Raw genomic sequence first — 27907 nt, 5'->3', positions numbered from 1 at the left:
GTATGAAGTCTGTGTCGTCATCAACACAACGATAACCAAACTAGGTAGTTTTCTCTCACTTGCTGTGTCTGTTAAGCTACTGACGACTGGTTGTTTTTTACGTCTAATTTTGAAGCCAGTACCAAAGTCACCAATCAACATGGCAAGCAGACCTACCGGTTACGGACTGACAGCAGAGCTGAAAGCTAAGGTATGGTACCGGGAGTTTGATGAATGCATAATAACGCGTATTCGAGTCCAACAGTTGGGGGTCACTGCATATATGGGCGTTTCCCGTACCATGAAACTTACCCTTTCTACCGTGCGGCTAATTGATATTGATTGTCACCACCGTTTTAATTTTGTGTTGTATATCCACACTTTGAATAATTAGTCATCCGAGCGTTAATTTTTAATTTATTATACTGTTTTCGACTATACCAGTATATACAAATAATATAAACTGGTGTGGACTGTCTACTAGTTATTCAAATTGTATGGCGATGATTCCAATGGGAAAAGTACAACGCCCAGTCATAAGGGTACTAGAGGCCAAAGGAGCGATGACCCGTACTTCCAATCACCGCTGTCAAAACTGGACCCCATCGCTGAAAGATGTCATTGTGAGTAGTTGAAAAGAGTGGAATCTGAAAGCAAATACAATGATTGAATTGGGAAATTTAAAAGTGGGAGTAGTCGGGTTTGCACCGCGCCTTAATTTGGCACCGCTAATTGTACTGTGCTGCAACAATTAGCGTTCGTAGTCTATAAGGGAATGTTTGGATGTAGCTTTCTGTATAACGCTCCCAATTATAGTAGCTCTGATTTACTTCGTCAAAACAATACAAATTCGTTCGTGTTTAGCCCTTGTGCATCCACGCTCTATAAAATAATTGAAACACATATTTCTGATATAGAAAAATAAGAAATGTAATTTTTTTGAACGGTTGGAATAAAGCATTTTTCATGTTTATCATTTACAACGAATATATAATTATACAGGATCATGAGAAAGGAATTCCGGAGATAACGTTCAAATTCAAGATTCCGTTATCATTTAACTTTTGTGTGTGGTCAGATAATAAACTCACATACAGTCCCACACTGAGTATAATCGTTTCTCTTGCAAGATTGGAAATACTTTTATGATTTCATCGAGTTGGGCAGTTTATCACGTGTTCCCGACCATGTGGCGCGATATATGCTCCGTGAATATGCACTTCAAGTACATTTCAGCATAAAATAAAACCTCGGCAGAATAGAGAGGAGTGTTTACTTAAAAATACACCCCAACTTTTGAGCAGACAGCGTTTGCTGTGTGCTTTGGTTCTTATAAAATAAACAAGGTACTCTGCTTTGTTACTGTGGACTGCACATGTCTGTCACTCATACATCACAGTTCTCGGGTTGTGATGTATAAACATCATGGCCGGGCTTGTTGAGATTAGGTCAGACTGACTAAATGGTCACTGACGTCATGAATGATGACAACCTGCCCAGAAAAGTAGTGCGCCACCAAGTAGCACTATGCAGGATACTGTATGCGGTTCGATGTCAACAGTTTTCTCGTATCGTAAAGGTGGACGCTCGCCTGAACGTGGCTATAACGAAATGCAGAAGACTAGTCAGTGGAAAAAATGAAAGGAGACACCTTCATGGTGGACGGAAATTGTTCAAAATTGGCTGATTATCATAGTAATATATCACGTAACCATTACTTCATTTGCAAATGTACAATGAAACATTGGATTCGACCGTAGTTAAGTTACAGCGTCTTCATTCATACAATATAAAAATGCATCAAACAATCAACAACCACGCTCGTCACACAACAATTACAATTTACGTCTAAAATGGTGTCTATCTGTCCAATAGGCGGGTTCAAGTTCCCAACAAGGAGAGAGTGCATTCAAGTTCAACACGCGTGATGCATCAAAAAAACATTCCCCAAACAACTTCAATACAGTAGGCTATTCATATGGGAAATCGTGTGGGCGATGGCGAAATAAATAAATACGGAATATTCACATGTAGTTGTCGCACATGTTTCCCGTAACGGCGTAAACTGTTGAACGGATATCGGACGTATAAAGCTGTTTCGTTGAATCACTTTCAAATTGGCCTTGGTATTCAGGTATTGGAATATGTATAGTTTCTTTCAATTTTTCAAGGTTTTGACTGGTGTGCATCAAATTGTTTGGTTGAGAAGTTGTTACACCTTCCGAAGTACATGGATGGTCTCTTTTTACCTTCATGCGAAGTACTACAAATGTAGTAACTTTACGAAACCCCAATAATAATACAATTATGCTTGAATAGCGCCCTCAGTACAGGAAGTACATACCTACTTCCTTACTCATCATGTGACGTAAACAAAGTCATGAATATTCATAACTCTTGCAGCGATATAATCGGACGGCTTCAGATTGCTTCGTCAGTACTGACCACTTATTCCACGCTTTATTACCTCCTAATAACGGTATATTTTATTAAAATGGCAAATAGGGGACGTAGTTTTGGTCTGTCAGCTGAGCTGAAAGCTAAGGTAAGTCGGAAACGTATACAACTTGATAAGTTTCATATTTAATGAAACTTGTCTTCAGAAAAAGTTTGGTCATGCTTGTCAGGACTGTTCGTGAGTTAGCAGGTAACCAGGTAGACTTTGACTACAGGGATTCCTTGCCTGGTTTGGTTATCTCTATGCTTTACGTAACGTGTTGCATGATCGGTACCGCTACACTTAACAATGTATCGTTGTCAGTGTAAGTTGCAATCTTTTATTTTTAGTAGACAGGAAATCGTAGAATATCCAAATTAGGACCTTCAACAGTCATCAATTTGAATAGTGTTCATTGATAGAAATTACGTTGTCTAACGGGCGCTGTTTTTGTGGCGGAAAAAGGTTGAATTGATCGTTGTTATTTGCGGTGACATAGACTACGTTGATTTTTATTCCTTTCTGCTATTTATGGTGGATAATTTCAACGGTTTGCTCAATAGATCTATGTCGTTCGTAACAATAACAAGAGGGCGGGTCGCAGCGCCAGTCGCAGGTCGGGTGTCTGGACTTGCCCGACGTATTCTTGTTGATTAATGCGTTTATGCCTATTGAGACTTATCAAATGCTTAATTTGCGGGGGAGCCTTGGAACTACTTGAAAAAACAACTACGGTACTTCTAAAAAAATACTCGACAGTGTAAATTCCATCCCGGCCGCACCTTGCATAATCGCTTTTGTCGTTTGGCGATGTGATTCGAGATGCACACCCCTGAATGTTAGCCTGACCTCTCCCGTGTTAAGTAATTCGCCATGCCCCACTAACTTTGTATAGCCATGCAACTGACTTTTCATCAATGAATAGCATTTTCTTCCCATATTCGCTTGGAGAAGAACAACATCTGATGAATACAAACTGAATGTATGTTATGTGTACACAGTTTTTTGGGAGGGGGGGGGGGGTTGTTCTGCTGATCAAATATAAGTTAATCAATTTGAATTAATAAATTGACTATATACCATGACTACCATCAACTTGAAGTATTCACCTTGTGTGTCAATATTTATATTTGTCACACCACTGCCTGCAACATTTTAAATTGCATCTATAGCTCTTCAAAATGGTTAAATAATTATGAATAAGTTAAATATTGTTGGTAGGGTGTTTTTTTGTAGCTTATACTTTACTCACAAACTTTAATTGCATTAATGTCTTTTCAACCAACTGAACTATTCATTTTCATTGTATTGCACATCCTGCATTTGACAACCATTGCCAATGGTTTGTCTTGTGTTAAACGATACAAAAAAAAAGTAGTTTTCTTTAAGTGTAGTGTTGAACCAATGGATGAAAGGCCCATTGAGTCTTCCAGTAAGTACCACCTCAATAGTTTGATGACCTCTAAATGGAAAGTATGTTCCTTGGTCTGTTGTACTTCCATTTACATTGTCAAATACTATATCACTTAATGATGAAGATGATAAAGACAGTGTGTAGTAAGGACAATGTGTGAATAGATTGTGTGACACTGTGTGGTTCACTGGCAAATTCCAAACCTGTCTGCCACTGATCTCTATTAAGTCTAAAGCATTGTAATTGATAGTGGAGTTAAACATCTCTCTCTGAACAGCCTCAAAACTAATTACCAATAGTTTTGAAAAAAAAAGTAAACTTTCAATATTATAGTTCTGTATTGTTTGGTTAAAACCACAAGTCATTCAGTTATAGCTGTCTGCGGTATGTAGAGGTGGGAAGAAATTTGGTCTGAATAACTACATCAGTAAATACTACATTGACAATTGCTAATTTATTTGTGATCGGACTTCTACTTTCGACACAACAAACCCATTCCTTTGATAAATTTCAATGGCAGTTGAATCCAACCAGCCAATTAACTAGTGCAGTGCACACTGATGTTTCAGTTTGAATTGACAAATATTTAAAAATTGAAAGGAAAGGGTTAGTTGTGTAGACTAAAAAGAATGATCTGGTAAGTCATTTCTCCCCAAATATTTTTTATTTTAAAATTGTCATTAAAACCTGTGTTATTTTTTCTGAATTTTTTTTTTAAAAACAATTCATAAGAAAATGTTGTGACATGCAAATTCTTAACTGATGTGTGTACAATGACCAGTGACATTTGTGTTTGTTCTCATACTAATCTGATAACCCTGTGCTGCATCCGGTTGTAAGGAGTAGACCATTCAAAACTTGGGGGCACAGATTTAAAAAAATGTACACAGGTAAATCATGAAAAACATCCTGTAGGTATCAAAATAACAGAAAAAAACAGTTCTGCACTGGACACAGGGAAATAAAATTTTTTACAGTGGGTTCATCGTTAAAAAAAAACAAGTTTCTAATGGTCCAACCCCCAATACAATTTATTGTCCTACTATAGTAACACATGGTGTCTCACAATTTAATTAATGCCAAAATGAGTAGATAATTTTCATAATGTAGACAATGAATAATGATCATATCTCTAATTAACTTGGATAATCATTCTTGTGTAGTTATCATGATACGATTTATTGGTAATTAATTTATGCTGTCATGTATTTTACAAGTTGTGATTCAGTTGTCTCAAATTAGCTTAGAACATTTTACCCAAAATGGCAACTACCGGTAGTGTCATGGGAATTTCAAATTATTTGCCATATTTTGAGTTTAAAACAGTAAATTTAACAGAAAACGCTTAAAACCTTTGTCTCAAATGATTGAACAAAATTAAGACATTTTGAGAAGTACAAGAAAGTTGATGAAATTGCTGATGACTGGTGAGGATCTGAATCGCAGCCGAGTCAAAGCATATATACAAGCCAGATAGATAAAAAAAACTATCCACAAATAAGGTGATCTCTGATTGGTCTGCCTGTTAATTGTGTTTGGTAGCCACTTAGGCATAATCTTGTAAGCAGCTTTGGATCGACTTCTGAATCACTGAGTATGCATGTGGTGTATATCATATTTTAATAGAGCAAGTTACCAAGCTGCTTAATCCATTCAAGATCGAATACAACTTCTTGACCGATATACACATGCCATTCAGAACTCCACTGTTCCCATCTTGCTGATTACCCCCCCCCCCCCCATAGTGTAATAGTGCTATGTTGTACAATCATTCTGAACATAACATATTTAGGGGAAACATGAAAAAAAAGAATTTAATCATGACACCTGTTGATTTGAGTATGTGATCAAACTTTTTTCAACAATTCAAAATTAATTTATATATATATTACAAATGCCAAATATATTATCAGTGTTATCATTGCTGTATATGTATATGAGGATTAAGGAGGTACCATATTTTCACCATTAAAATTAAACTGTTAATAAATTTAATACTTTTCTTTTTTCTAATATGTTTGGTCGATTAAGGTTCATTAAAATTAAAGATTGTAGGACATTTTTTTTATGCTTTTATAATATGATCACAGGATAAAATTGTTGGCCCCTTTTCACTGGTTACTATTGTGAAATTATTCCTTGTATCAGTTGTTGGCTATGTGTCGTGGAATCATAGTTGTATAATATTATTGATATGAATCCTAATGTTGTTAAAACATTTAATTCAGTGACTTTCCAGTTGATAATAGTTATGGGAAGTTTTCTCCCATAATGCATTGCTCAAATATGCAGTTGTAATGCTCAGTAGTGCAAATTTTTTTTTTTGTGCCAGGTGACTGTTCTGGAAATTGAATGTTACTGTTGTCTCTCCTGACTTTTTTTTTTATGTGCAAGTTGCAAGTGCTAGTGCTGACACATAGTGATGTATTTTTTTAGTAAAGAAATTATAGTGGATAGACTCGTAGTTCATGATTGGCTCTGACAGTTGTGATGTCATCAAGGTCACTTTAAACCAGAGTAGGGTAGAACTACCATGTTTGTTTTTAGATATGTATGGGTAATTCGTTATCGATACTGTACATTGTAACACATGTCATAAAATTGTGTCCATTCTTTTATGGCCTTGTGGCTGTTGCTATGGAAACTAGGAAATATTTTTTTAACACCTGCAAATCATAAAAAACTATGATTATCTTTTGAAATGCCAAAGTTTTCTTTTGTTACCTTTTTCATAAAGGTATTTTGCCCACTCTAGTCATGAGCATAAGACCTCTTGTTGGCATAGTATAATCATTTTGTTTTCTTACCACAGAGTTTAAATAAATTTTTTTAAAGGTGTTTTAGTTTTAGGCTAATATGTGTGGGCTGTATTTCACTGCATTGTAGTCGTAGTTTTTCTTCTTTTTTATGATGTGCTAGTATTTCATCAGGTATTTTGTCTTTTTAATTCCCCTGGGTAATTTTCTAATGTTTAAATAAATATAAATTTAGTTTATTTGGTCCATACAATTGTACACATTGTTGAACCAAAATAGTTGTTGGGAAAGATGAATAGTTTGTGTACATCTGATTTTAAATTTGTGTTAATATAATCTACAAATAAGATTTATAGCTGAGGTTAGAACCTTTTATTTATTCTTTGTGTAGTACACCAAATAATGTTGCCTAACCTATGGTGTACTGTTAGAACAGTGACCCTTTAGGTGAATGAGCAAAATGTACTGATGTTGAGTTTTGACAAGGTTACTCAGTAATCTTTATTCTTCAATCCCCTGTGTGTCAAGTTAGTGCGTGTCAAAGGTCAATACTTCTGGAAATACTGGACCTGATGATTCCAAAAAATGTATATTTTTTCATTTTTCTCTGCAAAATTATTCCATTACCAATACTATCTTCATTAATAAAACATCACCTAAAAATAAAAAAACCCAACACCTTTCAGGAGGAGCATAATTTCATACGTGTTTTGTAATGCACATTCATATGATATAAAGTTTGTGAATTTTGTAATTTGTAAATTAATATAACTTTGTAATTTGGTGCCTGTTAACTATTTTTTGTTTTTCATTATATTCAGTCTATTATTATTTTGTAGTTTTAGTGACCTTGCTGTACTCTCTAAATTAGTGTTGGAGCAATAAATAAATAATTTTTCTTTATTCAACAGCAAAAAGCTAAATATGACATTGAAAGAGAAAAAGAATGTCGTAACTGGATTGAAGGATGCACAGGGAACCAGCTGTCAGATCAAGAGCTGGGTTCTGAACATCTTCAGAAATCATTAAAAAATGGAATTGCAGTTTGCAAGTAAGTAAATATGGTACATGTATATTGAAATCTATTTGATCAAAGATCTTTCTCCAGGTTTAGTTTTGATCAAGTTATTGTGATAGAAAAATATCTTGTATATACTGGTGGATCATTCGCAAGCTTCTGCATTGGTTTAAATTTGTGTCTGAGTAAGTTATCAAAACTGCCATTTTTCACATCTTAGTTGTTGTACTGTAATAACTAAATAATCTGTATACGGGTACTGGTCATGAATATACGCAAAGCCTTGATTAAGTTGTTGATAACACTATAAAAGTAGTTATAGAAGAAGTCTGCATAATAGATTATTTGCAGGTATCTTGATAGGTTGAAATTTTGGACATTTATTTTTTCAGTTCTTAGATAGTTATTTAGTACAATATTAGTCAGTCTAAGTATATTGTTACTATATCATGTTTTAAAATACTGTTAGCTAGTCCTGACTGTACACAATAAACCCCATTGAACATCAAAATCAACTTTCAAAACTTTTCCTAAAATAAATCAGTATAATTTTTATTTTTTTGTCAAACAATTTGGATCAAGAGATATTATGTTCTTTAGTCGAAAACTAACAAAGAAATGTATAGAAAAAATATTTAAAAAATGCAAAATGTTGCACCAAGAACTGGAATAGAATTAAAGTATGAATGTGACCAAACATTTATGTTGCTGTAATCAGACAAAATGATAACCGACAACAAGCGAACGGTCTGTTTAGCAGGCCATGGGTTGAAGATAGGATATAGTCAAGTGATATCGAGCACCAGTCAATGCCTCCCACCTTAAAGTATACAATACTGATACTCTAGTAAAACAACTTCAGGAGAAAGAGTGGTTTAAGTATTATTCAAGTGTCAGTAATCCAGACAAGGTTCTGACAGAAATATGTCTGATAAACTATGCATAATATTGGCCACAGTACTTTCATTGTTCATGGTGCGAAAGTGAACCACAAAACAGTATTGTGTGATATGAACTTTGACCTGCTCGTGTTGCATGCTGGTGTATATGCATCTTATAAATCACTACTTTATACATTGTAGTCAAAATCAAAGTACAAAAAAAATATGTCTCTTTATCCATGTATTTCACTGATAGATGTTAAAGATATAGAGCACTTTAAAGGATTTTAGTGAAATTGTCACTGGTACAGTATTTTGCTACATGCATTTTCCTCGACTCTTCATTTGTTTTCTCTCACTAAGTGGTTTACAGTATTTAAACATTTTCTGTTAAATGAATATATGAATTATCATTTCATCAAAACATTGGTCACTGACTCGCCTCGACAAATCACGGTCTTTCTGCTTTTCACTTTATAAGCATGAAATTATTAATAGAACAAATTCATTTTCTGTCGTTCATATAGTGCTATTCATTTTGGGTTCTCCAAAAATATTCACAGGCAATTTCTATCCCAGTAAAATACAAAATTTGAATTTTTATCCCATAATATACTGAATATGCTCAGAAACATATTCGGCGGTGCAAAATTTGAATTTCTATCCCATAATGCATTGCATACATGTATATGCTCAGTAACATGCTCAGTAATGCAAAATTTGAATTTCTATCCCATAATATACTGAATATGCTCAGTAATATATTCGGTGGTGCAAAATTTGAATTTCTATCCCATAATGCATTGCATACATGTATATGCTCAGTAACATGCTCAGTAATGCAAAATTTGAATTTCTATCCCATAATATACTGAATATGCTCAGTAATATATTCGGTGGTGCAAAATTTTAATTTTTATCCCATAATGCATTGCATTCATGTATATGCTCAGTAACATGCTCAGTAATGCTAAATTTGAATTTCTATCCCATAGTATACTGCATATACAATAGTGCAAAATTTGAATTTCTATCCCATAATGCATTGCATACATGTATATGCTCAGTAATGCAAAATTTGAATTTCTATCCCATAATATACTGAATATGCTCAGTAATGCAAAATTTGAATTTCTATCCCATAATATACTGAATATGCTCAGTAATGCAAAATTTGAATTTCTATCCTATAGTATACTGAATATGCTCAGTAATGCAAAATTTGAATTTCTATCCCATAATATACTGAATATGCTCAGTAATGCAAAATTTGAATTTCTATCCCATAATATACTGAATATGCTCAGTAATGCAAAATTTGAATTTCTATCCTATAGTATACTGAATATGCTCAGTAATGCAAAATTTGAATTTCTATCCCATAATATACTGAATATGCTCAGTAATGCAAAATTTGAATTTCTATCCTATAGTATACTGAATATGCTCAGTAATGCAAAATTTGAATTTCTATCCTATAGTATACTGAATATGCTCAGTAATGCAAAATTTGAATTTCTATCCTATAGTATACTGAATATGCTCAGTAATGCAAAATTTGAATTTCTATCCTATAGTATACTGAATATGCTCAGTAATGCAAAATTTGAATTTCTATCCCATAATATACTGAATATGCTCAGTAATGCAAAATTTGAATTTCTATCCTATAGTATACTGAATATGCTCAGTAATGCAAAATTTGAATTTCTATCCTATAGTATACTGAATATGCTCAGAAACTTATTCAGTGGTGCAAAATTTGAAATTCTGTCCCATAATATACTGAATATGCTCAGTAACATGCACAGTAATGCAAAATTTGAATTTCTATCCCATAGTAATACTGCATATATGCTCAGTAGTGCAAAATTTGAATTTCTATCCCATAATGCATTGCATACATGTATATGCTCAGTAGTGCAAAATTTGAATTTCTATCCCATAATACACTGCATATATGCTCAGTAACATGCTCAGTGAATTGCAAATTTGTCCAATATTGTTTCTTTATTTATTTAAATGCGTCTGCAAGCATTCTTAAAACGATCTTGACAAATACACAAACTTGACTGTTCCTTGCCTTCATGCACAATTTGCATTTGATTATTACCACTTTTAACACCTTAAGTTAAACCCTTTGTAAAAAACTGGAAGGAAATCGGATATTGTCAAGCACCTGCTTGCAAGAGCAATGTGATAATCACTAATGTTTTGAAATGAACTACTCTTGGGTTTAAAAAATAAGCCTTGGAGTAAGAACAATTTCAACTTGACATTGATATTCTTCAAGATTTGTGTTATTTGGAAACAGAACAATTACACACCATCCATTGCCAGTGTTTATGATTTACACTGTAGTCTATACCAGAGGTATTGCTTACTAGACCGTGGTTGAATTTCAGTCTTACTGTGTGCAAACTATCAACTACTATAAATAATACTGCATTGCATAGCCAGGAGGTGTGCATCTGGCCAAACAGCTCAGAATATTTCAATGGTGGTGGGCACACCCCAACATCTGTTAACTCGGCTGTTGTACGATATTTAGTTTTCTCTATAATTACAATTTTATATTTAGAACTGACAGTTATGGATGGATAGTGATACTTTTTTGTGAGTTTACTTCAACATGAGGGAAATAATCAGACCCTGGCAGGTTAATACACTTTAGGATTTATTGTCGATTATTAGATGAGAGATGAGTATTAGAGATGTTGCAAGTCCTTATAGTTAATAAATTAATAATTTTATACTAATTTATTAATAATTTATTATTGCCTTGTGATCGAGTTAATGCATGATTAGTTATTAGTGGTTCATGATTATGAACTTTATTCTAGTTTAAATGGTAAAATATTCAAAGAAGTTAATTTTAGTGGATTTGTTGTTGTCTTGATATTCACCGGCTTTTTTAGGAAACAATACTTTCACTTGGTTTTACTTTAGCATAATTTAGAAAAATGAAAAAAAGCCTTAGTACTTGGGACAGAGAAATAAAGCTTATGTTTACTGTAAACCATTGCTGACATTTTGTTCCACTGCTATAAGATTTCATGATACTAACGTGCAAAATTCACAACAATTTCTCTCTCCTGAATTTAAAATTGTAATAAAAATGAGAACGACAGCTTTAGGTAATTTAAAAATGTGTTTTGCGTTTATTTTATCAGACTAAAATTTAATGTACGTTTTTCCCAGAGGATTACAATGTGTAACTACCCCGGTAGTAGGCTTTTGGTAGCATCTGCTGATATTTTTCATTCAATATATTTCAATCATATGTCTAGTGTGTACTGCATGGTGTTTATAGTCTATAGTAAACAGCATTTCCATGCAAGCAAGTTTAAAAATGCATTCAAATTTAAAATTGTGGGCAGTGATATGTGGCATTATTCAGCTAAAGAAATGAGATGTAAAATACTTCTTTATCACTTAGAATAAATTTTTGCTGTTTAAGTAAATCAGTGAAAATAAAGTATTATCATCATGGCTTGGCTCGTATACTTCAATCTCCGTTTAAATTCCTGATGATATGTAACCATTCTCAGGATTGGCTGATCTTGTTACCTTTGAACAGTTTTATCAAATGACAAAGTCTTTTACATCTTGTTTAGGTCACCTTGGCGGACCTAATGATTTACAAGGCATGTGAGGAATGCATTGTTGATGTAAAGGTCATAAAAGTGTTGTAAAAAAACTATAGTTTATATATACCTGGTACATCTTGGTATTAAACAATCAAAAAAAAGAACAAAACGTTTTTATTTGTTATTTTAGGTTATACTGAACATTATTCAAGTTTCTTCTTTTCATGACAAATTCACAAAATAGTCCTGTTTATAGTCTGCACTTCCTTCAGAAGATAGGAAGATAGGGACAAAAATGTTTTTGAGTAAAAAGTGACTCAAATTTTGTCTTGTAAAAATTGGGGTCATTTCCAGAAAAATTTGGGTGAAAAAGTCTGGTGGTGGAAAGATTAATATTTGAATAATCTGGTTCTTATACTTTCTGCAGAAAGTATGTAACTACATAACTGAAGAGTGATAATTTTTTTGGGAATACAATTTTGATTAAATGCTCAATAAACATTATTATTTTCCAAAAATCCACAATAATTTTTATATTTTTACAAAACCTAGAAAATAGTTTTAATACAGAAATGTCCCTACGGTCATGTAACCTGTCAGAAAGTAGTATTGTATTTTGTACTCAATAGTCAAGGTGTGGTTCTTAATATGGTTTGAAGCAATGCTGGTACTGCCAAAATTTGAGTGTTAAAAAAAAATTCTTATATGGTTTTAAAAACGCTTTTACATAAGCAAAGTTTTTTTTTGAACTCTTTTATGTAATTTAATATTAGCGAGTGTAAAAAATAAAAAAGGAAGTTATTTTTTAAACTTTTAGAAAGTTAAAGACTGGCATTTTAATCCCCTGTTGTATAGCATTCTCTGAGTCTTTATTGTGTGTTTGAGAGAGGTGCGGTCACCTTGTGGCCTTCAGTCATGTTGGTATTTATGGTTGGCTGTCTGCATGGTGATGTATGAACTTTTTGGCTTTTTAAATTAGTTTTGACATCAATTTGTTAAATTCTGGAAAATTATGTACATGTACTGCTGGTAATACCGTAAAATCTGTATTAGAAGCCGCATCCCTAATAGAAGCCGCACCCATTCTTTTTGAACAATTGAGACCTAAAAATTCACCATTTTTCATATGTGTAGATGCTGTAATAGAAGCCGCATCCCCTCTGTTGCATTGTACCATTTTATTAGAAGCCGCGGCTTTTAATACAGATTTTACAGTACTAAACTGACTACGGAATATTGCATTTGTTTCATTGTGTTCATTTAAAAAAACAACAACATGTACTGTGAGGCTATAAAAAGTATTGTTTCTGGCTTTTGAGATATTTAAAAAATAATTTAGGAGTACCTTTTACCAGAATCATTTTTGCCCCAACCTGCTTTGATTTCATGTGACAAATTTCAGTCTGACAAATTTGTGAAACGATGCAAAGTGGCACAGTGACTTTGCCAAATTTAAAAAAATCATGAAATCAGAAAAATGCCTATTAAAGGTGTTTTTGGTGAAATAAATGAACTGTGTTACATTATCAGTGTTGATATTCCAAGTACCATGTAATGCCTTGATAGAATGTTCCAGAACATTGTGTGATTACTTTTACTAGGTCTCGTGACAACCCTCCCTCATCACCTCTTATCACTGTCCTACACATTAATATACGACTGTAAACTCACTCCTATTTTAAAGTGTATTGTTGTCTGGCCATTTCGAATACTTCAAATAGCCTTCAGATTACTCCCAAATGAATAGAATTCCTACTGTGTTACTAGTGTGTTAAACAGCTTCTGTCTTCTGTTCTGTTCTGGTCATTAAAAAATCTTGTGGTCAAAGACCACTGTATGTACTAGTCAGAACTACTTTATGAAATATTCACTTATAAATATTAATAATAATAACTTTATTACACTACTAAAAAACCTTCAGAGGGTTTTTGTATGGTAAGGAACATAAATACATACAATACATAAGAGATAAAAATAAAATGTTAGTAAAATAAAATAAAAAAAATAAATTAATTACTTTCTGTGGTTTTAAAAATTGTGCTCTTTAAGTATTTTGCTAAAGCTATATTATTCTCCATAATCTTTTTAAATATGGAATTCACATCCATTGTGTAAATAATTATTGAACACTCATCAAACAGTTTTTTTCTTTGTTCTATATAGCCAGTACAAAATAGCAGGAAATGTTTTTCATCTCCTAATGCTTTAGTGTTACATTTATTACAGTGTCTATTTTCTAATTCTATTTTGGGCTTTGTTCTTCTACCTAATTCTATTTCTAAGTTGTGGTCACTCAGACGGAATTTTGAAAGCATTTTCCTGAGGCTGAAATTTGAAATGTTTTGCAAATAATTTTCCATATTATAGCTTACTTTGAATAGTTTGTATGTTCTCAGTTTTGTTCCCCTATTTTCATTGGTTTCACTGAAATTTAGTTTTTAATAATAATGTAGAGGAAGGATGGTAAAGGGTAATCAAGTTCTGGTCAGCAGTATTCAGTGAGCTTAAATTTTGTGGACCAAATCAGATAAGAAGACTTTGTCAAAGATATGCAGCAAATAAACAATTAAGGTAGAGATGCAGTTTATTTGTGAATTTCAATCAAAAATAGTTTTTTTCGTTTTTTATATAGATTTTTATCTAAAGAACATTCTGTGAAAATTTGACCAATGAATTCTTATTGGAACACCGTTAAAATTGCTGTTTATTTTCTGGTTAAAAATAAAAAAAACACTCACATGTGGCAATGTTTATGTCCAATTGCCTAATTTGCATGAGTAACCAAATAACAGGACCTTTGATTGACAATATGCAAATCGAGATTGTACGGGTCATAGTTCATTCAATTCACGCGCATGTGCAATTATTCTCAAATCAGTTCTCGCTCGCTAGCAAACCAAACATTATATTTCCTCAGCGTTTTTTCCTAATTTTTATTATTACATTATGCGTGGTGTGAAAAGAAAGAGAGGTAGAAAGAAAATTCAGATGATTTCTATGTCGGAAGAAGCAAAAGCTACACTGAAGGCATCAGCCCACCGAACGAAAAACAAAATTGATGTGAGCGTCCAAACATGACTTTCCCTGAAGGCATGAATCAGAGTTTCTGATTGACTGAGAGATTTTATTTTTAAATAATTGTTCTCAAAAAATAAACTGAGCATGTGAAGAATAATTTAACATTGTTTACAGTGATAACTGCTCATTGTCGAAAAGAAGCTTACCCATTCACGCTAGTCACAATAAACATCATACTCTTGAATAGGCGTCAATGACTGCGGTAAAACTTAGACTCTATTTTAGGCATCAGGAATGATTGAAATATACGAAAATAACGCCAAAATACACCTAAAAAGTCCCATTTTATTTTTTTTCTAAATCCCATCCCGAATTTACGGCAGAATCTGGTCCCTCAAATAAGGGACACGTGAGCTTTGATTCTAACCGGATATATTGCACTGGGTCGGGGAGATACAAACTTTTGTGTATCTTTTGTCAATGGATACCTCTACTACGATCATTCGCAAGTTTTGCTAGGTGGTGCGAGACAGCTTTGTTTGCAACCGGACGAACTTCGTTTAATTCAATGAAGCAAACAACTGACAATGCTAAAATAAATTGCAGAGGTACGCTAAAATTAATTGAAAACAACGTGCGCTGATTGTCTGCGACTGTCTTAGAAAATCCCTGAATAAGGCGTTGCTAAAATCGGAAAAATAAAAAAATGCCTCCTTAAAAAACGAACATAATTCAAATATTTCTTTTAACAAATATGTTGCAGTGGGAAAAATGGAATTGGAAACGATGAACAAAACTTCTGTGCCTCGCGTTTCGATTCTAGGATTACGCGATTATTCATTATTGTGCGTTCGCTTCCTGGAGTTGGTTCTCAATACTACATCAAAATCATCAAGGATAAATAATTTAATATCCCACTTTGTACTCTTCACGGTAAACCATAGGCTCTGAAATACTCGTAGATTGTTTATTGAAAATACATCAAAGAGAAGCCATGATGTTTTGATCGTGATAAAAGGTCACCTTCCTAGGACCGCCCCCTGTTTAATAATTCATGAGATTACGTCATATTTACTGGGCATTGCCACGTGTTTTTACCGACCCCATCAAAACACTGGTATGAATGACGTGTTTCTGATTTATATATTCAAGAGCAGTTGTTCTGGTCCAACGATTTTACATAAAATGTCTATGTCTATACGTCAACTCTCAATTTCAATAGTCTAGAAAGTATGACAAAGTATGACAAAGCAGTAATTCCCGGTTTAACGCGCAAATATGCAAATTAGCCTTTTTCTCGTCTTCTATTTTTGGTGAATTCTTGGGTTTCAAATTAAAATAGCTGATAGACGCTTTGGCCATTTGCCTCGAAATTTTCACACATTATTGACAAGGTGTTTCCCCTTCAAAATGCATCCGGACAGTTTATTACGGCGAGTGGAACAAAAATAACAAGTCCCCAATTAACATGGATATATAAATTATGCAAAAATAGAAAAGAGTGAACTTTGAGGTCATGCTGTGCGACTTTGAAAGTCGTTAGAGAGATGAGTGGACGCATTTGAATTAGTAGTATACCAAGGTATCCAGTGATGTAATTTTACCCACAAATGGACTTGAAGTTTTTAAGCTAATTTTTTTTAAACCACTTTTGTCCAAAAAAGCATATTTTTGACCCAAAATCAAAAACGCATTCTGGATATTTAAAAATAAAGACAAGTTTTACAAAGTTTGTATAATAAGCTTTCAGAAAATATATAACATGTTGGATATATAATACCATCTTCATTGTCTAATTACTCAATTAAAAAGCAAGCCAAATAAACTGCATCTCTACCTTAAAAACTATAATTTATAGTGTTAAATGTGGCTGTACAACAGAATAGTGCTGTAATAATTCTGATACTACAATCAAACCTTTGTAACCAGATATATAAAAAACGCACCTCCCCACCTTTGGGCATCCCCAATGCATTATCCATGTAAAGTGACCTGTATATAAAGACCACCTGTCTTATGTGACAACCTTTGGACATCCCCAAAGCAATATGCATGTAAAGTGACCTGTATATAAAGACTACCTGCCCATAGTGACCAATTTTTGGGTATCCCCAATGCAATTTACATGTAAAGTGACCTGTATATAAAGACCACCTGTCTAATGTGACCACCTTTGGGCATCCCCAAAGCGCAATATGCATGTAAAGTGACCTGTATGTAAAGACTACCTGCCCATAGTGACCAATTTTTGGGTATCCCCAATGCAATTTACATGTAAAGTGACCTGTATATAAAGACCACCTGTCTAATGTGACCACCTTTGGGCATCCCCAAAGCGCAATATGCATGTAAAGTGACCTGTATATAAAGACTACCTGCCCATAGTGACAATTTTTGGGTATCCCCAATGCAATTTACATGTAAAGTGACCTGTATATAAAGACCACCTGTCTAATGTGACCACCTTTGGGCATCCCCAAAGCAATATGCATGTAAAGTGACCTGTATATAAAGACCACCTGCCCATAGTGACCAATTTTTGGGTATCCCCAATGCAATTTATATGTAAAGTGACCTGTATATAAAGACCACCTGTCTAATGTGACCACCTTTGGGCATCCCCAAAGCAATATGCATGTAAAGTGACCTGTATATAAAGACCACCTGCCCATAGTGACCAATTTTTGGGTATCCCCAATGCAATTTACATGTAAAGTGACCTGTATATAAAGACCACCTGTCTAATGTGACCACCTTTGGACATCCCCAAAGCAATATGCATGTAAAGTGACCTGTATATAAAGACCACCTGCCCATAGTGACCAATTTTTGGGTATCCCCAATGCAATTTATATGTAAAGTGACCTGTGCCTGTCATTTTAGCAATGGTGGGGTCAAATGAAACTGTCTATAAAGGTCAATATTATGGCAGTTGATCACATGCTCAGTCTTTTACACTTATATTTATTTATTTCCCGTTCTCACATACCTGTTATTAGCAGTGAAAATGTCTCTGGGTTCTCACAACATAGTGTTGATGACTTCAGTGATCCTCACAACATAGTGTTAATGACTTCAGTGATCCTCACCACATAGTGTTGATGACTTACTTTAGTGATCCTCACAACATAGTGTTAATGACTTCAGTGATCCTCACAACAGTGTTGATGACTTACATCAGTGATCCTCACAACAGTGTTGATGACTTCAGTGATCCTCACAACATAGTGTTGATGACTTACTTCAGTGATCCTCACAACATAGTGTTGATGACTTACTTCAGTGATCCTCACAACATAGTGTTGATGACTTACTTCAGTGATCCTCACAACATAGTGTTGATGACTTACTTCAGTGATCCTCACAACATAGTGTTAATGACTTCAGTGATCCTCACAACATAGTGTTAATGACTTCAGTGATCCTCACAACATAGTGTTGATGACTTACATCAGTGATCCTCACAACAGTGTTGATGACTTCAGTGATCCTCACAACATAGTGTTAATGACTTCAGTGATCCTCACAACATAGTGTTGATGACTTACATCAGTGATCCTCACAACAGTGTTCAACTGTTGATGACTTCAGTGATCCTTAATCTTGAAAATTCCTAAGAGCGAATCGTGTTTACAGTAGTCTTAGTGTCACAGAACTGAATACTCCAATCTTTTGCTGATAGGTTGCTGACAACAGCTATGTTTCCATGGGTATGGTTGCCTATTTAATTTTAGTAGCCACCACCAGAATTTCTTGTCATGCTAGGAAAAGTTTGTGCACTTTTCCCTGATATTTTATCAATTTACCGAATTGTTTTTACTTTCTGTTCTCACCACTTATCTAATCCAATATATAGATTAAATACATAGGTGTCTAATGCTTTCCTACTTTTTAGAAGATAAAAACGAGTCTAGTTTATAAAAACAAAGTAATCTTTGTTTGTACACTCTAGTTGTTAAATGAGATCACCAAGGACAGGGGCAAATATCTATTCAAAATCAGTGCAGGTTTTATTTTGATGAAATACTCAAATTGTTGAAACGTTTGAGGATACTGTATCATCTGTTCACAATTATAGTAATTTATTTGTATAATTTGTTGACATTGAAACTTTATATGTACACAGAGCATAGGTGGACTGTTGTACTGAGTGTTTAAATTTTAAAACACAGGAAAGACATGGTTTACTCAGTGTTCTCCCCAGGGTCAGAGGCAAGCATGGCGGTCTAATTTGCATGCTAATTTGCATACTAATTTGCATATTTTTCAGGATTCACTCTCACCAAAACAAACATACAAGACAGTATTAAAATGTATGAGAGACTTTATTTAAATTACATAATACTTTACATAATATACCATAATTTGACAAGATCGTCATTTAATGTGAACTGTTCCATAAAACTTAGTCTAAACTATTCCTTCTGACTTCGTTGTGCTCCAAACATTGGCTGCCTTACTGTAGTTAAACTCGTCATAGACGTGCACAGGACTTTGTTCCATAAAGAAGATCCACTCTTTGCAATCATGTTGTGCTTTGAGCATTAACTGCACAACATTCCTAGTGGGAAAAATGAAGAATAATAAAAAAAAAACAATGATTGAGGTTCAAATAAATATAAACATAACGATTGAATTGTGCCACGATCGGGAACCCAGTGCCGTATGGACAGCAAGCATTTCGTCTGCAAAACATGTTGTTTACATGTTGGTTTTGTCAGGTCAACGACAAGGAGACTCAGGAATTTCGGGGAAAAAAACATGAGGTCACTATTCAATTAAAATTAAAACGTAACGATAGAATTATGTATACAAATCGGGATTCCATCGATCATAGCGCGTGATGATAGCAGCTGTCGTTCGCAAGACGTTGACAGGCCGCCATCTTGTAAATACCTACACAGGTCAACATGTGACCGGAAGATTACAAAATTCGATTTTTTTTTTTTGCTTGGACAAATTATAACATATGCGTACCCATTAATCTATGAAGATATCCATAAATAATCTAAAAAAAGTTGACAGTAACGAGTGATGTTTTTTTTTTTTGTCGTGTCTATACCAGCCTCGTTTTTTAAGATGTTGATTGAAATCGGTGTAGGCCTACCATGTTCGGTGTTCTTACGATCGGCAAAACATACATACACTGGCATTTTATTTCTAAAATTACGAAATCTTACCTGAACAATTGACCTTAACCAGGGAAATGTCTTTTTCCACGACTCATCAAAACCAGCCTCACGCCGTTTCCGTGTTTCTACACACTTCCGTTTCTGTGCTGTGCTAGGGGTGATTGTACGTTTTAGCCGGGCGGCATCACCTTTTTTTCCTTTACATGTTTTGCCATATACCATCTCTCGGTGTTTGCAACTTGAGTGACAATTTGTTCCCCATTGACAGCGTCTGTACTTCACATGTGTTTAACAATGGGACTGTTTAATTTGTCCCGGCAAGTTCAAACCTCCGTGGCGTAGATGGTGATAATTTATGCAGTGCTACGTGTGAGCAGGTCAAATGGATGTAAACAATGCATCCTATTAGCATGGCGGTGAAGTTGTAAGCATGGCGGTCCGAGCCCAGGCGTGGCGGCCGGGTCGCCAAGCATGGCGGTGCCGCCATGCTTTGTTCTATGTGGGGAGAACACTGTTTACTGAAATAAGTGTACGGTGTAATGTAGTACAGTTCACCTTACAACTTTGGTGGTGGAATTGAGTTCTGACATGGTTTTGCTAAATTTAATATATTGAAATAAAAATGTTTTATAATCAATCTAGCTTGCAAGTTAAATCTTGTTACATTTTTGTGATTATGAATTTTAAAAAGTGTTGAATTTTCTCAGAAAAATGTTGCCTATTTTTATGATTTTTCAAAATTTCTTGATTTTTAATTGACTTGCAAATAACAAGCCGCAGCAAATAACTCAAAAAAACACTCTTACAGTTTTGCTTTGTGATTGTTTTAATGATAGAAAGAATGTAGTTGGGGTACTAGTCAGTTTTGCCTGGAACATCTGACAAAAGTACTCTGAATTCAATGTGCCCAATGTTACCAAGGAAACCAGTTATCTTACTTTACTGCTGTCGGTACTTTCAATGGTTTTGGGTTTCTTTGTTTGAAATTAATACATGTGTGATGGATCGGGATGAGAAGTAGCTATACAGCAAAAAGTGTGCTCTCTTTGCATGTGCTGTCTTTGTATCTGTTTTGTTTATATGATAATATTGTTTCATTTTATCTTCCATATTTTCCTTCCATCATTCACCAAATGTGCCTACCTGTTCAATTAATACCAAAATGCCTACCTGTTCAATTAATACCAAAATGCCTACCTGTTCAATTAATACCAAAATGCCTACCTGTTCAATTAATACCAAAATGCCCACCTGTTCAATTTATACCAAAATGCCCACCTGTTCAATTTATACCAAAATGCCCACCTGTTCAATTTATACCAAAATGCCCACCTGTTCAATTTATACCAAAATGCCTACCTGTTCAATTAATACCAAAATGCCTACCTGTTCAATTAATACCAAAATGCCCACCTGTTCAATTTATACCAAAATGCCCACCTGTTCAATTTATACCAAAATGCCCACCTGTTCAATTTATACCAAAATGCCCACCTGTTCAATTAATACCAAAATGCCTACCTGTTCAATTAATACCAAAATGCCTACCTGTTCAATTTATACCAAAATGCCTACCTGTTCAATTAATACCAAAATGCCCACCTGTTCAATTTATACCAAAATGCCTACCCATTCTATTAAAATACCAAATGCCTACCCATTCTATTAAAATACCAAATGCCTACCCATTCAATTTATACTAAATGCCTATTCATTCAATCATACCAAATCCCTACCAATCCAATTAGTGTTGCATGTCTAATTTCCTCTAAATGCTCATTCATTCATCACTGTGTTAAATGTAGTGTTATTTGTTTTGTTACAGCCTTATCAATGTGTTGGCACCAGGGTCAGTCAAGAAAATCAATGAAAGTACCATGGCATTTAAACAGGTGAGCTTAGCCCCATAACCTTCATGAAGACCTCCGCCCCTTTGTTCTAAAGTGCTACTGATAATTTATCATATAGTCTACAAACTACTCATTATCCAATCAATCAATAGTTCCTGTACACTTACTCTATTGACCTCTATGTGAGAATGGATTAGTGGGTACATGTGTGCGTCATTTCAGAAATGGATGTTGGTTGCCTATGGATGGATGGATTTCAGTCAAACTTGCTACATACATGTCCATTATAAGATGCGCATCATTTTTTTTTCAAATTGGATTCAAAATGTCATACTGATTAACATTTTTTTTAAATGAATGCTGTTTCATAGCCCTGTATCTCTGACATGTTAGATTTTTCAATCTTTATATATTTCTTTAACATGATGGTTAATTCTATGTATTACTTGCTGTACCTCCTCTGTACTATTAGTCAAGAATTTTTTTTTCTTTTTGCAGATGGAAAATATAGGCAAATTTTTGGATGCTACCAAAGAATATGGTGTCCCATCATCACAATTGTTTCAAACTGTAGATCTCTATGAAGGACAAAATATGGTGTCGGTAAGTTCAACTTTCTTACATGTCTGGGTTTTAAAGTTGGGAGCTACCTATAGCGTTGAGAATGCTACTTGTAGAACTGTTCAATTTATTCCTAATGATTGACCTTAATCTTTTCACCGTCAGTTCCCTCTTTGGATCACAAATTTACATAAGTCCCGTTTATAGTCTGCATTTCCTTTCAGAAGTTTAGGACAAAAATAGCCAATTTTTTTGAGTAAAAACTGAAAATTGACCCAAATTTTGTTTATTGGCTTCAAAATTAGGGTTTATTTCCAAAAATATTGAAGAATATAAGAAAAAAGTTCACACAAATTTGGGCAAGAAAAGATTAGGGATGGCCTAAGTGTCCAATGACCGTTGGTGAATGTTTCTGCACTTGGGGTGACCGTTGGTGAATGTTTCTGCACTTGGGGTGACCGTTGGTGAATGTTTCTGCACTTGAGGTGAATGTTTCTGCACTTGAGGTGAATGTTTCTGCACTTGAGGTGAATGTTTCTGCACTTGAGGTGAATGTTTCTACACTTGAGGTGAATATTGGTGAATGTTTCTGCACTTGGGGTGAATATTGGTGAATGTTTCTGCACTTGGGGTGAACGTTGGTGAATGTTTCTGCACTTGGGGTGACCGTTGGTGAATGTTTCTGCACTTGGGGTGAACGTTGGTGAATGTTTCTGCACTTGGGGTGAACGTTGGTGAATGTTTCTGCACTTGGGGTGAACGTTGGTGAATGTTTCTGCACTTGGGGTGAGCGTTGGTGAATGTTTCTGCACTTGGGGTGATCGTTGGTGAATGTTTCTGCACTTGGGGTGATCGTTGGTGAATGTTTCTGCACTTGGGGTGAACGTTGGTGAATGTTTCTGCACTTGAGGTGAATGTTTCTGCACTTGAGGTGAATGTTTCTGCACTTGAGGTGAATGTTTCTGCACTTGAGGTGAATGTTTCTGCACTTGAGGTGAATGTTTCTACACTTGAGGTGAATATTGGTGAATGTTTCTGCACTTGGGGTGAATGTTGGTGAATGTTTCTGCACTTGGGGTGACCGTTGGTGAATGTTTCTGCACTTGGGGTGACCGTTGGTGAATGTTTCTGCACTTGGGGTGACCGTTGGTGAATGTTTCTGCACTTGGGGTGAACGTTGGTGAATGTTTCTGCACTTGGGGTGAACGTTGGTGAATGTTTCTGCACTTGGGGTGAACGTTGGTGAATGTTTCTGCCCTTGGGGTGAATGTTGGTGAATGTTTCTGCACTTGAGGTGAATGTTGGTGAATGTTTCTGCACTTGGGGTGAACGTTGGTGAATGTTTCTGCACTTGGGGTGACCATTGGTAAATGTTTCTGCACTTGGGGTGACTGCTGGTGAATGTTTCTGCCCTTGGGGTGAATGTTGGTGAATGTTTCTGCACTTGGGGTGACCGTTGGTGAATGTTTCTACACTTGAGGTGAATGTTGGTGAATGTTTCTGCACTTGAGGTGAATGTTGGTGAATGTTTCTGCACTTGGGGTGACCGTTGGTGAATGTTTCTGCACTTGGGGTGAACGTTGGTGAATGCTTCTGCACTTGGGGTGACCGTTGGTGAATGCTTCTGCACTTGGGGTGACCGTTGGTGAATGCTTCTGCACTTGAGGTGAATGTTGGTGAATGTTTCTGCACTTCGGGTGACCGTTGGTGAATGTTTCTGCACTTGGGGTGAACGTTGGTGAATGTTTCTGCACTTGGGGTGAACGTTGGTGAATGTTTCTGCACTTGGGGTGAACGTTGGTGAATGTTTCTGCACTTGGGGTGAACGTTGGTGAATGTTTCTGCACTTGGGGTGACCGTTGGTGAATGTTTCTGCACTTGGGGTGACCGTTGGTGAATGTTTCTGCACTTGGGGTGAACGTTGGTGAATGCTTCTGCACTTGGGGTGACCGTTGGTGAATGCTTCTGCACTTGGGGTGACCGTTGGTGAATGCTTCTGCACTTGGGGTGAATGTTGGTGAATGTTTCTGCACTTGGGGTGAATGTTGGTGAATGTTTCTGCACTTGGAACCGTTGGTGAATGTTTCTGCACTTACGGTGAATGTTTCTGCACTTGCGGTGAATGTTTCTGCACTTGCGGTGAATGTTTCTACACTTGAGGTGAACGTTGGTGAATGTTTCTGCACTTCGGGTGACCGCTGGTGAATGTGTATGCACTTCGGGTGACCGCTGGTGAATGTTTCTGCCCTTGGGGTGACCGCTGGTGAATGTTTCTGCCCTTGGGGTGAACGTTGGTGAATGTTTCTGCACTTGGGGTGACCGTTGGTGAATGTTTCTGCACTTCGGGTGACCGCTGGTGAATGTGTATGCACTTGGGGTGACCGTTGGTGAATGTGTATGCACTTGGGGTGACCGTTGGTGAATGTTTCTGCACTTGGGGTGACCGTTGGTGAATGTTTCTGCACTTGGGGTGACCGTTGGTGAATGTTTCTGCCCTTGGGGTGAATGTTGGTGAATGTTTCTGCACTTGAGGTGAACGTTGGTGAATGTTTCTGCACTTGGGGTGACCGTTGGTGAATGTTTCTGCACTTGGGGTGACCGTTGGTGAATGTTTCTGCACTTGGGGTGACCGTTGGTGAATGTTTCTGCACTTGGGGTGACCGTTGGTGAATGTTTCTGCACTTGGGGTGACCGTTGGTGAATGTTTCTGCACTTGGGGTGACCGTTGGTGAATGTTTCTGCACTTGGGGTGACCGTTGGTGAATGTTTCTGCCCTTGGGGTGAATGTTGGTGAATGTTTCTGCACTTGAGGTGAACGTTGGTGAATGTTTCTGCACTTGGGGTGAACGTTGGTGAATGTTTCTGCACTTGGGGTGAACGTTGGTGAATGTTTCTGCACTTGGGGTGAACGTTGGTGAATGTTTCTGCACTTACGGTGAATGTTTCTGCACTTGCGGTGAATGTTTCTACACTTGAGGTGAACGTTGGTGAATGTTTCTGCACTTCAGGTGACCGCTGGTGAATGTGTATGCACTTGGGGTGACCGTTGGTGAATGTTTCTGCCCTTGGGGTGAATGTTGGTGAATGTTTCTGCACTTGAGGTGAACGTTGGTGAATGTTTCTGCACTTGAGGTGAACGTTGGTGAATGTTTCTGCACTTGGGGTGAACGTTGGTGAATGTTTCTGCACTTGGGGTGAACGTTGGTGAATGTTTCTGCACTTACGGTGAATGTTGGTGAATGTTTCTGCACTTGCGGTGAATGTTTCTACACTTGAGGTGAACGTTGGTGAATGTGTATGCACTTCGGGTGACCGCTGGTGAATGTGTATGCACTTCGGGTGACCGCTGGTGAATGTTTCTGCCCTTGGGGTGACCGCTGGTGAATGTTTCTGCCCTTGGGGTGAATGTTGGTGAATGTTTCTGCCCTTGGGGTGAACGTTGGTGAATGTTTCTGCCCTTGGGGTGAACGTTGGTGAATGTTTCTGCCCTTGGGGTGAACGTTGGTGAATGTGTATGCATTTAAAGTGTTAATTTAAATTTTTTTTCTGTATTTTGCTTTCATTTTCATGAAAATCTTGTTTATTTTGTAGGTCATTGATTGTATTTGGGCTTTGGCATCACAGGCCCAGAAAAAAGGATATGCTGGCCCAGTCTGGGGTGTGAAGGTTGCTGATAAAAATGTTCGAGAGTTTGACGAGGCAACCCTACGTGCAGGCCAGGGCGAGATCGGATTACAGGCGGGATATAACAAAGGCGCAACACAAGCGGGCATGACAGCTTATGGTACCACCCGACATATGTAACCATGGTTACAGTGACCATGGATTCCATTTTTTCACACCCGAGTGGTTTCCAAATAGAGACCTATCTAATTAGCATAGAATACAGTGCTTAAAATAAATGTTAATTATGCATTGTTTTAGGTACCTTACAGTCGATTCTCGTCAATGTTTTTTTTTTACGAATCCACATGCAATCAATTTGATAGCAACGTCATTTCATCGTAATACCAAACAGATATTTGAATTATCACTGCTTTGAATGTGTTGAGTTGTGTAGGGCATACGCTAGTAAAGATTTACACACACACCTTTCAGAAATTGATATTTTACTGTCATTTTTAGGGGGCTGTGTCAATCTTGCATTTGAATTAATTACTGAATATAGTAAGAGCCTTGTGAAAATGGGATATAAAATAGATGACAAGTGTAAAGACAGCTGAAGTTTCAGACTATGACTAATGCATTAATTCATATGTCACCACACACCTCTAAGATGGTAGTATAAAATCTCTAAATCTGCTGCTTTAACCTCTTCCCCACCAGACTTTCTCACCCAAATTTGTCAGCACTTTTTTTCTAATATTCTTCAATATTTCTGGAAAAGAATACTAATTTTAGAGTCAACAAACAAAATTCTCGCCAATTTTCAGTTTTCACTCAAAAAATTTGGCTATTTTTGTTCCTTTTTTGTATCTTTTGAAAGGAAAGTGCAGACTATAATCAAGACTATTATGTGAATTTGTGATGAAAAGAAGGAACTTGTGGTGAAATGGTTAATAGGAAGTACATAATTTTTATTGCTAATATATTTATCGATGGAAACAAGCAATGTATTATGTTTTGTATCAGTATTTCAAAAGCAAAAATTGAATTGCTTATTGAGCTATCTCTATCTTTAGCATGAACATAAGACCTTGCACGTGCTGTTTGTTTATTCACATTCATGTGTTCCAAACAAATAGTTGCTCCCTGCATAATAAGCAGAGTCCTTAGATGTATTTCAACTTTCTTTTTTTTGGTGGATATAATTGACATAATCCTAGCTGATTTTTTTCTGTTTATTTCTGCATCTATCCATGAAACCTTTCCATAGGCAATGCGCAGATATCACATTTGCTTTGTAGATAAAAAAAAGTAAATTTATGTTTAATTTTAGTTATTATAAATATATATTTTAAGTATTAGTAGCTTTGCGGTCATTAGATGTACTGTGTAGACTAATTTAATGTAAATGATTTATTTTATATGCATTGTATGTATACATGGTACCCATATGGTGTTTTACTGGATTCAGTAATTGCATTGCCAGTATTTAGGTAAAACTCAACTATTCTGTATGCCTGTCTGTCTGCACATCTTTCTTTCTGTCTTGGCACTGCTATGCAAGGTACAGTTAACAGTTCAATTTCTCGACAACAATTTTTACTAATTTCACGAATCTGGAGAAGTTATAAAAATTCATGACTGACATATTTTTAGTCGCAATGT

General features: G+C 35.8%; 1 protein-coding gene across 2 annotated transcripts; it reads left to right on the top strand.

Annotated features, from left to right (window-relative positions):
* Positions 1-26926, top strand: LOC100374216 (calponin-3-like). Of its 2 annotated transcripts, none has more exons than XM_002732035.3 (5): positions 1-190; positions 7498-7637; positions 22051-22117; positions 22574-22678; positions 26228-26926. In XM_002732035.3, exons 1-5 carry the CDS (start codon positions 140-142, stop codon positions 26438-26440), a joined length of 576 nt encoding a protein of 191 aa, XP_002732081.1. In that variant the 5' UTR covers positions 1-139; the 3' UTR covers positions 26441-26926. The 2 variants fall into 2 exon arrangements, with proteins under 2 accessions (XP_002732081.1, XP_002732082.1); XM_002732036.3 differs by lacking the exon at positions 1-190 and adding an exon at positions 2368-2524.
* Positions 26927-27907: the final 981 nt, after the last annotated feature.

Source organism: Saccoglossus kowalevskii, chromosome 9 (genome assembly GCF_978046115.1).
Source record: "Saccoglossus kowalevskii chromosome 9, keSacKowa6.1, whole genome shotgun sequence".
Classification (NCBI taxonomy): domain Eukaryota; kingdom Metazoa; phylum Hemichordata; class Enteropneusta; family Harrimaniidae; genus Saccoglossus; species Saccoglossus kowalevskii.
The sequence above is the reverse complement of the archived record's forward strand: the minus strand, read 5'-3'. Positions and strand labels throughout refer to the sequence as shown.

Excerpts from the sequence above, each read along its gene's own strand:
- LOC100374216 (XM_002732035.3), top strand. The coding sequence starts at position 140 with ATGGCAAGCAGACCTACCGGTTACGGACTGACAGCAGAGCTGAAAGCT. Across the intron at positions 191-7,497 it reads CAGCAGAGCTGAAAGCTAAG|CAAAAAGCTAAATATGACAT; the intron begins GTATGGTACCGG and ends TTTATTCAACAG. Across the intron at positions 22,679-26,227 it reads AAGGACAAAATATGGTGTCG|GTCATTGATTGTATTTGGGC; the intron begins GTAAGTTCAACT and ends TTTATTTTGTAG.